General features: G+C 40.8%; 1 protein-coding gene across 1 annotated transcript in view; it reads right to left on the bottom strand.

The window, feature by feature from the left end:
- Positions 1 to 7,888, bottom strand: part of SCML2 (sex comb on midleg-like 2 (Drosophila)) — a 57,661-nt gene extending 49,773 nt beyond the window's left edge. Inside the window, 1 exon segment of the mRNA XM_010189187.1 lies at positions 7,782 to 7,888. Within this exon segment, the coding sequence (XP_010187489.1) occupies positions 7,782 to 7,803 (22 nt within the window). The 5' untranslated portion in view covers positions 7,804 to 7,888.
- Between the last annotated feature and the right edge of the window lie 7,926 nt (positions 7,889 to 15,814).

Here is a 15,814-nt window from a genome sequence, read left to right as displayed (position 1 = left end):
TTCCCTACCAACTTCAGTCTATATTTTCATCTGCTCTTCTCACACCTCTATATCTCCCCTCCCCTTCAACTTTTCCCATCACACATCCCCCTGAAAACTCTGGAGATTTCCTAGATGTTGGCCCAAAGAATCATAAGACACCTTTCTTCATCCAGGACCAAGAGGCTCTTTCTTCTCCCTTACTACCAACAAGCAACAACACAGGACAAAAGTTACCATCTCATCTATAGAAAATCAGATATGTTGCATCATCTTGAGCAAGGCACTCTTCTCTAGGTGTCTGACAGAGCTGAATTGAGATTTCATGAGTAAAGGCAGTGCTCAGACACTAGACTAACAGCATAGTCCCAAGTGGAAGAACACAGATGACAGAGTAAGTTGCCAGCTTAGCGCTGTTTCTCCACAAAGCTTTTTCAACACCTTGCTCTCTACAGCAGAAGGAGGCAGGGACATTTTCCAGTGACTCATGAAATATGGTTATCTTATCCACATATGAGAAGCACTTTGCTGGTAGGGAGCGTCCTATGGGGCTCCATCTGTCATGTCAGACAACATTATTTTAAAAGACTGACATGTTATCTGAGTCCAGTTTGACTGGAGCTCCTCCTACACTACAGAAGAGGAAAAACAAGACACAAATATACTTCCCCTCCTGTCTCAAAGTAACAGGGAAGAATAACAAATATGACTGCTAAGATCCCAAGAAATGAATAATTAAGTCTGGCAAACATAGTAGAAAGCTGTACCAGGGCTGGTGGTTACAAGGGTATTGTATCTTGTATGCAAAGTCATCACATCAACTACTCGGCTACCATGCTAGTGTCTCAGTACATTCACTCAGTGACTACACTACTTGTAAGGAACTCCTCTGCTGTTACCCAAGAAAAGCTCTGAACCAGGCCATCTATTAAGAGTCAGAGGGCACGGAAATGTAAGCAGAGTAAGATTTTAAGTAATCCACTGGCATTTTATTGAGAATTAACTAAAAATTCCTGAAGAGATTTTCTACTTCAGTCAACAGTACACATGATATTTCTTGCTGCCCCAAATTCAAGCAGCCAACATGAACATATGAAAGGTATATAAGGATGCTGCTGCCCTCTCACCAAAGCCCACAAAAGCTAAACCGTCAGCAATCCCATGTATATGCTGCCCTACGGCACACCTTGAGGGTAGCAGAGGCTAAGATTGATAAGAAGCTGGATCATTTCTGGCAAGCGTGTAGTTTCCTCAGGTTATTACAAAAACACAACTGATTTGAAAACAGAACTTGTTTAAAGTAAAATTAGAATCCCAGGCAATTTAATCCAGTTCACAACCCTAAAACTCAAGACTATTAAACTGAAAATCGTTTCTTTGGCACCAGCAAATACATTAAGGAAAGAGAAGATAACTGCAGCAGAAAAGGCCTGAAATTGGGAAATACATGATGAGAAGAACAGACAATTCAAAAATTATTAAAAAAAAAAGTTTACACATTATCTTCAATTGTATATACAGAGTACTTGTCTTGGCTAGTAAAACTATTAGGCCCAAGTCAAGCAGTTTCAACCATTATTTTCTATACGAAAACACACTTTCCTAACAGTGAGACAAAAGCAATAATGTATTTTTAACTACCCACCAGTAATAGCCAAACAGATTACGAAAAGTGCCTCAGGAGACAGTTCAATCCAAATACACACTTTTTCTTTCATGGTACCTTAACTAGTAACCTGACAGCTGCAATACCTACCACTTTTTAAAGACGGGTTGTGTGCCTGCTGATTCTTTCCATCTTTCTCTTTTTTAATATTCTTTGAATCTAAAAGACAAGATTCCATTACATAATAAATGCAATATTCACATCATAATGATGTCCAGCATAACAAAGAATGCTATCAAACAATACAGTGTCTTGTTCCAAATATTGACTTTCTTTTTATTCATTTCAATGCATAATCAAAAAGGTATTCATACTATAAATGTAATCACTCCACTATTTTTCTTTCAAAATATATTGAGAAGTAAAGCATGAAGAAGCAGAGCTTTCAGCTACTTTATATTACATTATCAGAATAAATGCAGTTGCAGAAAATGTAGTACTAGCTCCACAAAGAACAGCCCTGTCCTAATTCTTAGCAGCTTACTCAACCTACATGCACTTTGAGATCCTCAAGATGCCTGGATATCTTTTTAAATCTCGTCTAGACCACTATGAACTGAGAAACAAGAAAAAAGCCAAAAACATCCTAAAAGCATATTTCTGAGTTAAAGACACTATTCTATATTTAAATTCTTGAAGAGTCAAACACAAGCAGCTATCTTAGTGCACATGCCTGTAATTTTTAAAAAATAATAATTCAAAAGAATCTACCTTTTCTATCATTCATTTCTACACACACACAGAAAGGAGTCTGTCATATTTCATTTTTGCCAGATTTCAGCATGTATAAGACACACAGGGGGACTGGGAAGCTTGAATGGAGAAGACTGAGGGAGCCAGTTCCACTTGTTCCTTTCAGTCTTTAAAATATGTTGGTTTGGTGACTGCTTTTGACACTCATGCACTCAAGCACAATTCAAATATGACATTGAGTCAGCAACCATAATGCAATTTCAGATTTAAAACTGTTCTGAAGCTCTGTGGGGCAGAATAAGTCTCCCGGTTTGCAAACGCCTCAGCACCGGGAATGGAGCCGCTCCTCTGGGGAGGCACATGCCTCAGCTTAGGCCTTGGGTCATCCCAGTCAGCCTGAACTGCTACAGGTGAAGGGACCCAAAAGTTTGTGTTGGCAGCTGACTACTGCATTCACCCGCACTGAAGTCTTTAGCTATTGATTGGCTTGCACTTGAAATAAAAAACACTTCTAACCTAGAATGAGAAACATTTGGTGATCAAAAACACATGAGATACAATGGGTTGTTCTGCAGCAAAGATTTCGCCCTAATAGTGTTTCTCTTCTGTGTTTCCTGTAAGTAAGGCTTTTCTTGAAACAGAGTACCAATAAGCATTCATCATTTCCATCCCACTTCTTCCATTACTTATTGAGGAATTGCCATGTACAGCAAGAGCTGAACCATGGCAATTTTCTGCCATCAATCCCCAAATCCTCCCCCATCGGTCAGTGAGGAGGGGATAAGCCATCCACCAGGCTCTGTGCTGAGTAGGATGTGGTGCTCCTGTGGCCAGTGCTGTGCCCAGGGCCTTCTCAGCAATGACCAGGTAGGGCCTCTCCAGCCAGGGCCACCTCACCACCCTGGCCAGGAGCTACTGCAGGGGAGACACTGGGCACCTTCCCCAGGGGCAGGCTGAGGCTGCGATGGGACATGGGCCGACAGGTGGCCCCAGCTCAGTAAGGCCCATGGCCAGGCAGGACAGGACTGTGGGGAGCCCTGTTCTGACATCGCTGGGGCAGAAGCTGATGGCCCCAGGGGCTGACACTGGGTCTTGGGCCCTGGAAAGGGCAGGGCAAGGCCCCAGGTGAATTTTGTCAGGGTCATTGAAGCCTATTAGTGTACGCAGGGCCAAGACATCTTCCAAGAGTAACCCAGACACTGCAGTCCTAGAAAATACACCTATAGCTACATAGCCACTCCAAAATGTGCTGCAAAAATATCGCTTGCTTCTCCTAAAGCATGTATGGGGAATACTGCAGATCTTTTGAAAAGGAAAGAAAATGCTATGTTGACTTAGTCTTCCTTCTTCCTTTACATGCTCTTTCTCTTGGAAAAAGTTTGCTTTGAAACATTTTCTACTTGATAAGTCCCCCAATAAAAATCCTTATGGAGGTCAACTTCAGATGGACCTGCTGAAACGCTTCTGGAAGGTGCCCCATGGAGCTCTAACCCCAGTACTCCCTCAGGAGTAGGGCTTTAACCCACACAAGTGGACACCCTACATCCTGACAACAACCAGCAGTGGGAATCTGAGAAGGGAAAATTTTAAAACTAGTTAAGTAACAATGACAAGACACAAGGCTAACATTCACCTTCTCCCTCCTCCAGCCTTTTTGGGACTGAACTGAACCCAGTCAGTTTTCTACTGGGCGGTGGCAATCACCAGCAGAACCTTTTGCCATGTTCTACAAGCTCAGTTAGCCAGGATTTGCCAAAAACAGTCATGAGACTTTCACAGACATCAGGCTGACAGCTTACAGAATAGATAGCCTCCCAGTCTGCTGATTTCCAAAGAGGAAACCCAACGGAGCCCCACATAAGAGACTTATTGAAGAAGAGAGCTAATAAATGCTTCCTGCGAACACCCAAAGCTTGAAAGGCCAGAGTCCTGAAAGAGCATCTGCCCAACAGTGCCAGATTTCAAACAAGATGACAGCCTTTCATAGTAAAAGACATCAAGAACAGGTGAAAGAATGTGAAAAACCGCAGCCTGGACACCAGATGAGTTCTCGCTAACAACCACCACCCAAATTATTTCTTTCCGTACCAGTTAGGTTTAGTGCCTATCTCACAAACGTCACACAAATACGGACACTGAAATGGAACACTACTGGAAATACAATTTTTTATCATCAGCCATTAGAAAACTATGAGAACAAGAAGAGACGATGACATTAATAAAAAGAAATTGATTCCTCAATAGCAGTTTAAACATCTATTTCATTTGATGTGGAGGCATCTTCATTCATAATAAAGCCAAAACACCATCACTAGCACCTGTTTTTGATGGCCACATATTTATTCTATAAAATGCTTGAGTAAAATTCACCCAGCACATGCAGAAGCATCTGAAAATAAGTTGGAATAAAACCAAGACTGTTTTCAAAGGCCCTCCTTGCTTTTATGCATTCCAGCCTTCAAAGATGGGAAGACCATTGCAAAGCTGTTCTGTCTAAGTAGATGAAAAGCTGCTAGCAGCAAGAATTACTAACCTGTCTTCACATGAGATACAGGGTATCTACTACCACCTCAGCAGTTTCCCCCAGTCTATACTTCACACTTGCTATGATGCCTTGGTCTGGTGTGCCTCTTCCAATGTCAGTAGTCAGGATGGACAAGAATTTATGGTTTATTTTTCGAAAGCAACATTTAAGAAAATAAGGTTTTATTAAAATCCAATTTTATAAATATGAAATGCACGGGGGTTTCGTTTTTTTAAATGCATGCCAATCTACATTTGAAGTGTTGATATCCTAAATTCTAGTAAAATTAGTTTCAAAAGATCACTGAAAACAAAATTGAGACATGGACAAGTATTACATCAAATGACTGGGCTGAGGAAGATGACTCCCTCAGCATATGACCCTCAGCTTGGTCAAACTTTGAGGTCAAACCTCAAAAATTAGGTTGTGAAAGAGGGAAATACTTCTGCAGGTACAAAGAGTATTTTCTTTTAATCTCTTTCAGCTAACTACATTAAATGACTAGTTCCCCCAAAGCTGAAAAATGGACTTGAAAATGAGAACTTTATTCACATACTAGAGACAGAAGAGACTTACTAGTTCTAAAGCCTTGAAGGTCATGGTGACAAAAAAATACATCAGTTTAATTCATTATCTATCTTTCTCTATTCATAAAGTCCATTTTTAAAGAGACAAGTTTGAGTCTACTTTCCAATATAAAACACAATATGTTTTGGATCATTTTGTCAAAACATGAATGAAAACAAAATGCTGCAACTGTGGACTTAACCACACACTACTCAACTGTCTCAAAACAAAACAAAACAAAACAAACCCACCAAAGAACCGGATACCATTTTCAAACAAATTCTTAAAATATAGTACATAAGTATATAGAGGGTTCATATATTCACCATGTAAATATATGTACATATAGGCTAAATACTTAATTTTCAAAACCCTGTGAAAGATTGGGTTTTTTCAGGTAGCAAGATTAGAATACAGCATACACTAAAATGACAAAAGCAGCATATTCTCTTGTTCACCAACTAATAGTTTTTCTGCAGGACACTTCATAAACTAAAGCAGCAGACACAAAACAAGATTAGAGGAGATTATTTAACAAAGTGCTTTCTCCTTACTGATTCAAAACTCCATGTGTTTACATTACTACCATCCTATCTGTAACCACAGAATTCTTCTGCTGATAAGATTACTGAATAGAAGACAAGCAAGAGCAACTACATCTATCATGCAAGAAATTAGAGACAAGGAAGAAACCAGACAAACTTATCTTGGTTGGCTTGTGAATGTGGAGGAAAAAAAATTACCATCAGAAAAGGCACCTTTAGAATATAAGGTCTGGTAAAGATAATCCTGGTGACCAATGTCCCAAGTTGAACTCCAGCTTCTTGTCCAAGATGCTTTAAAAATCCAAAATGCTTCTGTCTGGGAAGAGTTAGCCTTTCAACAAACGAGATGATTGCTTTGTCTGCATGCTGGCAAGCATCACCTCTTTTGACAGTATCAGTTTTTACCACAGAATGGTGTGCTACATGAGGAGGCATAATGTGTCATCTTTTAAGACACCTTCTTCTATTTGCCTGCTGTCCAATGTCAGGAAGAAGCAATTTGCAGTCATGCTTTAGAGATTTCTGCAGCTATTTCATAGCCACGTTAAAGCCTTCAACTCTGATGGGTGCTTGAAACAAGGCAGGAGACCATTTTTCTCAAAGAAATCCCCTGTCTCTTCCTGATGGACATGAAACACCTTTGGGTGACAGAAACATCTGCTCTTCCCATGCTATGCAGTTACTTGCCATCAGATGAAGTTTACCTAAGACAAGCCCAAGAATTACCATTGCTCAGGAAGAGGACTCCTCCACTCCCTACCACACAGGGTTGTGAGCACCTTTTCGCTATCCTTCACTAAACCTCAGTGCACACAGCTGAGGATGTCGAGACAGCGTGAATATGAAGTGTCTCTTTTCCTTTCCTTTTGTGCTTCCCTAGTGGGATTCTTATCTTATCTGCCCAGAACAGGCTCTCTCTCTTTTAGTATATTTAGACAACAGCCATGCAGAAAAACTACAAGAGAAGGGGACAGACTTCCTCCATAAACTCTTAGTGCAACAATTAAATGGGTGACTGCTGTCACTACAGAAAATCTATTATAGCAAAAGACAATTATTTACCAAGGGAGAGCACAAGCACATAAAGCAGCTTCGGCTGAAGGTGGAAAGCTCAAGAGAAGTACAAAAGTGTTAGTAGCTTTTTATGGGGGAAGGATACCCATCTGAAAGCTTTGAAAAGCAGCAGCAACCTGGTTTCAGACAGTGGGGTCTTTCTCTCTTTACATTCTCTTTGTCTCACCAACCTGAACACTCTTGTCACTTTCTAAGTCTCACTCTTTATTTTAGCACTTAACTCACAATTAATTTCTGCAGATGTGACACAGCAGAAATCACATTTTCGAAGTACACTGTGCATTCTGGATGAATTTCTTTAAAAATGTTCGTTTTATCTTCAAGAGCTTGTGGAAGAAAGCTGCTAATGCCATTCACTGTGGCAAAATCTGATTGTACTACTTAGTTATCCTCCTGCTAAATTATGTACAGTTACAGAATAAAGCACTACACTTTACTTAATGTCACACCTAGACAAGTTTTTCAATTTTAAAGCAGCATAATGGCTTCAGGGCTGTCACAGGACAAAAATCCTTTGGTGAACTCGTACAGAACTCTAGGATAAGCCAAATTTACCATACTCACTCTAAACCAACGTGAAGTTTGAACTTCACCGTGTTCCACACATAGCGCAACCTCTTCTCTTTAACCTACCAGTACAGTAATTGTCAAGTAATAACCCACCACCTTCAAAAAGAGAATTTAACAGGTTTCCTATTTTCTTTCCTCTTGGATAAAAGCTGTCAGGCCTTACCTTTAGCTGCTGTTCTCCCCATGGTAACACTTCTGTGATCTTCCCTCTCACAATAAAAAGGCTGAAGTTGAAAGACCAGTTAATTCTTCCTTTCAGCACAAAAGTTTCCTGTGGAGTAGTAATACAACAAGTTAGGGGGGAGGCTGTTGTTGGGGTTTGGGTTTTCTTTTTTTGGAAAGCGGGATTTTGTTTCTGTATTGGTGTATAATTACCTTGCTAGCTCAAAAGTTGCAAACGTTTAAGAAGCTATTTGTAGAAGAACAGAGTGTAAACAACGGCTGTATCAAAGTAGCAAGGGTACACAAGAACACAAACTTTTATTCCATTGTTTTAGACAGTTCATTGTATCATGACTTGCATTTTCTGTGGATTTCTAATACAAAGAAAGACAGAAAAATGCTTTGTTCCCCCTTCCCCCACCAAATATTACTGAAGAATGGAAGAAACACTTTTATACATAACCCGCTTGTCATCCCTCACTTATACAGAGTTTACAGATCTGCAATTTAAACACCTCTGGGTAAACCCCACTATCTTCCACAACCACAGCAGAAAGGGGAAACAAAACCCTGATGGAAGAAATCCACACAGAGGCTCAAGTGCTCCCTGATACCACTGCTCACTGCGACTGTTAGGGGAACACTGCAGATAAGACCAGCAATCCACGTACTTGGAGAGCTTAGAAACAAGAAGGGCCAAATTAGTTAAACCATTGTAACATGGCAAAAACGAACTTCATTTTGTGTGTGTTACTGTGATTTTCTACTCCAGCAACCAGTTTTTGGAACTTTGTGTTCAATTCAAGTCAAACTCACTTGAAGCTTTTCAGCCTCAAAGCAACAAAGCCAGCAAGTTTATTATCCTTTTCCATTAACTGTCCAAGTAATAATGTGTAAAAATAAATTCAAATTTTTGAATTATCTTCTTTGATCACTTCCTTGCAAGGAACTCCCACGAGACTAAAGCTGACATTTTCAAAAGTTCAATTTTTTTTTTTTAATTTAAATATGTGCATACTTTTCCCGAGATTAATTTTGCTAAAGGTAAGATTTTTAGAAGCTACACCTTCCCAGTGCTACATAAAAGGAATAATAGTTGAAAAGCAAGTTATCTGCTTGGAATCTCTTGAAACTTATACTCGCATGCTAAAAAAGATACGTACACATACATACTGCATGTGACAAGAAAGGTGTCAGACAGCCGAGTATTTTCCTGAAACTGTGACATTTCAGTGAAACTTCAAGGAACTTTCACACTATGGTGATGGATTGCGTGATGAAAACTTTATACAGCACAAGTCTAATGGTTACATTAATTAAATATGGGTTTAAAAATGCCAGTGACTGAAGAATTCATTTAGCATGCGTGTAGCGTGTGTGAACATGCTGGACAGCTATTACAAAAACCTCTCAATATTGAGACTTGAAACCAGTTATAAATAAAACCAAATACTAACATAAAATAATCAGGTTTCACTACACAATAGCATCCATAACATAAGTGCTCAGGTTTAAGAACAGAAATCCTTTTAAGCCATTAAATAAATCTGAAATACTTGATACTTTCGTAGACTTCTCCAAAAATCAAAAGCTTCTCCACTGCAAGTAATAAATCGTGAGAAGTGATGCAGAGCCAAAGTAACTGTTTTTACAGATTACTTTAGAACAGTGCATGGTTTTTATCTTTTTGTTCCAAGCACCAGATTGCACTTGGTGCAGTAATAAAGATTCCAACCCCACAGTGATAGTCATCAAGTTTAGCACAACCGGAGCGTCTGTCAGAACATAAAAAGGATTCCAGCTTTTCATTAGCCCGTGTTGTACCAGATAGGCCACTTTACAGCGTGCCCACCAGCCTGTTAAAAATATAAGGCAACTGAGAGTTCTGAAAGCGCTGCTTGAAATGGGGCAACGCAACTGCAGGAATACAATATATCGCTGTTTCGAAGAGGTGCTACTTAAAACCCAGTTGCACTTATTCAAGTATTCAATTCAAGAGCTGCTATCAAATTAGCTTGTACGTAGTGCTGTTTGTCGCAGAAAACATTCACAAATGGCATTTCTGAGCCTCTGTCTAACAACGGCTACATGATGCTGAATTACAGCAAAAAGAAAGCCAGTTACCTCCAAAACAGAGCGGGGTCAGTCCAAAACAAAGCATTATCTTCTTTTGCGGGGGCAGACCTAGGAAGAGCTTTCCATCGCCTCACGTAATCAAGCGGCAAACTTTAAGAAAGGCAGTTATGTCCTTTGCTAACCAAAGCAGTCTCCTCACGCTGCACTCGCAATCACCAGCCTGGCTCAACCCACAGCACACCCAGCACAGGAGAGAAGAAACCTCCACCAAAAACAGGGGACAAACCTCTGGGGACGTTTTGGCAAAATCACATAGAAAAGACAGAGCTCAAGGTGTTCTTGTGCATACACCTTGGCAAGCAAGCCAAGACAGTGACACAGAAAGCTGGGGTTAAGAAATTAACTTAGCAGCTTCCAGAAATGAAGGGGAAAATATGAAACAGAAAATGGTCAGGAATATATGAGCAACGAAATGCAATGGCAAGATGGAAGCATAATGGCTTTAGGATGCATCAAGCTGCAGAAGAAAAACCCAAGTTGCAAAAACCAAGCTGAGCATAGTGACTGTCAGTCACAGACAGAAAACACCAAAACCCCACTGATTTAGGGAACAGAAGTACAGGATCCATATGGTACACACCAAGGAGAAACTGTTTGCTGTAAATTGAGGAAACTAAAAAAAAAAAAAGTAAAAAAAAGAAAATCCATGAACCTAGGATAACATTGGATTCATCATCAAAGTATCTTCACTTTAAAGAGCTGTGGAGGATCTCCGCACTCACAAACTACTATTTACGTCACTTACATATCAATTCATCCTGTAAACTGAGTTTTATTCTGTCACTGATGAGGTTCCCTTACATCAGTCACTTTTTTAAAAAGTCAGATGGAAAGCATTCGTCTGCCTTTAACTCCTTACCCAAGTTGTTATTGTTAATCCCAAAATCACTTCTACCAGGCACCTCCCACTGTGTGAGCCCTTTGTCAGAAAGCAGTATATTAGTAGACAAGCCTAAGCCTTCGCCCTCTCTGCTACTACATAATACTTGGCGTCAGAAAACACAATGGAAAACATATTTCCTGTCTGACTTTGTTCTTCTCATTTTGCAAGAATTACTCAGAGGACATGTATTGCTGTATTCTACAGAAAATGTCAAAATCATCCTCTGTTTTGCCTGCTACACATCTCCGTTATCCTTCTCACTGTAAGCCAGGCACTCAAATAAGCCGGATGTCCTGAAAAAAATCCTGCATATTTAGGGCTTCCCAGTGCAAGTTTATCTTGACAGCAAGCCTGCTCATAAAAATACACAGCACAGAATTATGGAGATGAATATAATATTTAAAAAGAAACCTGAGCAACCGGTAGATTGCAGGCTCAGTACCCACCAAAAAGATTAAGGTTTCTGTGTCAATAACTCGGCTTCTCAGGCTCAGAGGTACAGCAGAGACACCAATTTTAGAGCCAGTTAGCTTTCTGACCCCTGCACTGGTATAAATGCAGTAACTCAGACCTCATTGCTGCCATCCCCGTGAGAGGAAGGGACAGTCACCAAGGGGCAGCCTCTGCTGGATAGGGACTGAGGCTGCTCTTCCATACAGATACACAGTGCAGAACGGGAATCTCACAAAACATCCACTTTGAAGCATTAAGTTCTTCTTAATTTTAGCTTGAAATACAGGCAAACATCTTTCAGGCTCAATCTGAACACAGACTTCGACTTGCCTCTTTCTTCATGCCTCCTCCGCTACAAATGCTTCTAGATCAAATTTCCAGACGCGAGGTGGGAAACGAATTACACATCGTTTGGACAGCAAAACCAGTTACAGGCAGAGAATAGGCACAACATAAGCAAATAAATACTCCCCCCCCAAACTCCTTTGTATGTACAAATCCTACATTTGCAGCATCCACGTGCTGCAAGCTTTAGAAACAAGAGCCACCAGTTACGATTGCTGGCCAGTACCACCACGCTCCCATCACCATCCCTGATCCTTGCCTCCTTCTTCCCATTTGTTATGGCCAACACTGCAGAGCCCTTCAAGAAAAGGATCTGCAGAGCCCTTCAAGAAAAGGATCTGCAGAGCCCTTCAAGAAAAGGATCTGCAGAGCCCTTCAAGAAAAGGACCTGCAGAGCCCTTCAAGAAAAGGACCTGCAGAGCCCTTCAACAAAAGGACCTGCAGAGCCCTTCACCAAAAGGACCTGCAGAGCCCTTCACCAAAAGGACCTGCAGAGCCCTTCACCAAAAGGACCTGCAGAGCCTCCTCCATGAACCAACACACAGGACGGCAGCCACGGTTCCCACTCCAGTTCCTGTGCATGGGCAACGTGTACCTACAGGCATCAGTCGCTTCCCAAATGTGTGACTTCTTTTTCAAAGTTATCCTTCATGAAACTGGAATACCCTTTTAAAAAACCTGATCACTTATTCAACTGTTATCTTTTAACTAAAAACCCTACTTCATACCATTTTCACAAGTCCGAAAAGAGGCAAACAAACAGGGTAAGACTTAAGGAGCATTTCTGCACCATGCAATACTTCCAAATTTCCAATATGTGAAAGTCTACTTTGCAGCAAGTTACCCAGTCTGTAAACTCATTTAGTATACTTCAAGCCACAACAGCATATACTTCCTTATTTCTGTAACAGAGGTAATCAGTTGACACCTTTCAGAGCACACTGTGGCGTCATTACAGAAAAGGAAGATTTCAAAGATTAAAAGAAAGAAAAAAACCAAAACTTACACTTGCACAAATGCATCAGAAGATTATAAAATGTAACACAAGCTTTGTAGTTGCAAAATCAGTATTATTCACATTGACTTCAAAACAAAACCTAAAGATCAGGTCCTCTTTCACTGATGCACACAAACATATAATCAGTCACTGTTCTGACAAGAAATTTGATGCAAGCTGGAATCTCTTCTAGTTCATACTCTTTGTAAGCAAAAAAATCCAAAAAGTGAGATACTTTCAATGAAAGGAAATTAAACTTCCATGTTTTCTTACGGAAGAACTTCTAATGAGCTGATATATCTGAACAGCTTTTCTTCCAGTTGATAAAAGCAGAGCTAGGGGAGACAGACTTTTGTCAAACTTACACACTTTCAAAAGATGAAATATTAGCTAGCCATATGTATTATTATAATAACTAAGTTTGAATAATTCTTAAGCTGCTAACGGAGGCGAGTGGTTACTTAGCGCTTTACAAGCATCGTTTTGTAATGTCATTTGCCCTAACATCAAGAAGAAATTTTCTGCACTTGCAAAATTCCTGGGAAAGTCACCAACAGTGCACTGCTCGCTATTTATGAAGTGATCAGCATCAACAAACTTTTAAGCTGTCAGCAGTAAAATATTGCCTGTAAATGTTCTGCTCTCTCTCCAGGTAAGTTTACGATCTGCTTTAGAATATGAGCAACTGTAATTACAGTAGGTCATACATTTCAAGACGATAAAAAATCTCTCTAAATTCTCAAGCTGTACTAAGTGCATTATCCAGTACAGAGCAAGGCATTATGTATTCTAAAAAGCAACATTAACAAGGTTCAGACCAAAGATTTGTCCCAAAAATTCCTGAAAGAAGAAATAAATTCTTATAAACGAGAACAGCAGAAAAGTAAGGTCTCCAAATTAAACAGCATATCTTGTATCAATGGACAACAGAAACAATTTATGTCATGTAGAGTCAACATTTACTCATTTGACAGTAATTTTAAAAATTAAAGTTTGGAGCTGCTCTGAGGCTACCAGTGGAAAATAAAAATAGCTTCCCTCCTCCTTCCCCCCTCCCCATCCTGCTTTGAAAGTCAGAAGATGTGGGGTTGTAAAAACCTGAAAAAGGAAATGGTATGTGTGAAGTCAGCAGTTCAGCAAAGCAGCTGACTGGCCATTAACAGCTTTAAATATTCTTAAAATTCCAGTCTTCCCACATGAAAGGGTATTTTAATGTTATATTCCAATAAATAAAAAATACAGCTCACTGCATTTACACTTCTACCTTAAGTAAAACTGCCAGTTTCAGTAGTTTACTAGTACACATTTACAGTAGCACAAAAGCCCGACAAATTGCTTAAACATTTTGGTGGACTCAACTCGCTGAAACCACTGTGCTGTTTTCCACTTCCCCCTTCAAGCCTGGAATACTCTTCCTGAAAACATTCATCATCATTATTCAGCCCGGCTTTGTTCAAATGCCTAATTCAAATTTCTTCCGTAAAGCAAACTCATTAAATTATGCACCTAAAAAAACCCCAACAATTTTGTACGATTAGCACTGGCTAAGAGCTACTTACCTGCATGAAATTCTCTCTGCACCGAGATGCATCTCTGCCTTCAGCTCAGCCCCCCTCCACACAGAAGAGGGCTCTCAAACTATTTGTTCTGTGAGGCACCGAGCATACTTTCAGCACAGTGTAAATACAGCAGGTAAGGGAGACAAGAAATTGCTGTTGCAAACATAGTAAAGAGATGCCCAGACGCTAAGATCCCTACAGAGCTTTTCTGCGCTTGTTTTTGGCAGACAACAAGCAACACCACCAGCTTTAAAAGCAGCAGTCGGAGAGAGTATGTGTACATAAGTGGACAAGGGGGAGAAAGACAAGCAGAGGAGGGATGGTGGAAAAGGGATTTTACAACCTCTTAGGCAATTTTGGCTTCCTCCCATCTACATTGCCTCCAAACTTGAAAAGGACCATGGAAGCTCAGTTCAGATACAATCTAACTGAGCACAGCCAACAAATCCATCCCTGTGGTCCAGATTTTTGATTCACCCAACAGAGTATCTAGAGAAACACAAACACCTTTAGTCTGAGGCAGAAATCTATGAAAGCCAAACAGAGAGCACAATTTGTGTATTCTTTTCATTGAAGGCATGGGGAACTGTCTTGGGACATTGCTGCATCGGATCAGTCTGCTGCCAGCACCCCAGGAGGAGTCAGCTTGTTTCAGAAACACACACACACTTGCCTCCCCTTGCTTGTACTCAATGCCAGCAGCAACATATTTCAGGTACCATCCTCTTCCAGTGCTTAAAGTATCTGTTTCACTCTCCCCACTCGAGAATGCACACAACACAGCGCTGGCTGGGACTCCCTGTCACTGTACATTAGCAAGGACAGAACTTGCCTCACCACATCTATCTGCTGCTGCAGCACACTGCGGCATATATAAGGGGACAACTACACTGGTCTCACGCACTGGTGTCTAATCAGGGCGCAAAAGCAAGCCAACTAGAAATAAATAAACCCTTAAGCAATGTCCTGATGGCTCCCCCTTCCAGAGGATGTTTCTGAAGGGAGAAAACCCCAGAGAGCTGCTTGCAGTCTTCAGGTTCACCCGGATACTGATGGCTGTGCTGTTCCCTCAACTTATTTCTCTAACTAAAAGGAAAATTCCTCTTTAAATACCTTCCACGGGAAAGGGAGGCCATCCTCCATGCAACCATCGCCAAAAATATCTGTCCATCTGTTTGGACAAGCCTCCATGAGGATCATTCAGTGCTGCTTGACATTACTACAGCTAACAAAGTCCTGACAGGTCAGACAAGACAACTCCCAAGTGCTGGCAGGACTAGGCAGCTGCAAACGCTCAGCCGTAGTATTTGCCACACTCTTCAAAAATGGAAGAAGGTGAAAAGCCCAAAGCATCAGCAACTTCCACAACAAGTCCATATCTCTTTTCTCCACTTCCCAGGACAACTTTCTGATTATAAAAAAACAGGTGAAACAGGGTGTAACGGGGCAACCTCCTCCACCTCTTCCTCAGCAAGGCTGCACAGCTGCCACTGGTTGTGTGCAGCTCCAGGACAGAGGGACAGCATCTCCCTTTCTGCTGCTTCCAGAGATCACCTTTCTGGAGGAGATCTCCCTTACCTCCTGCACCCAGTGCTTACACTATTGAGCACTGGAGAATATTCAGACAAGGACCAAGGTAGTATTTTCCTACAACAAGCTGA

The sequence above is a fragment of the Mesitornis unicolor genome, unplaced genomic scaffold (genome assembly GCF_000695765.1).
Source record: "Mesitornis unicolor isolate BGI_N332 unplaced genomic scaffold, ASM69576v1 scaffold5800, whole genome shotgun sequence".
NCBI classification, from domain to species: Eukaryota; Metazoa; Chordata; class Aves; order Mesitornithiformes; family Mesitornithidae; genus Mesitornis; species Mesitornis unicolor.
This window is presented reverse-complemented; position numbering and strand designations above follow the sequence as displayed.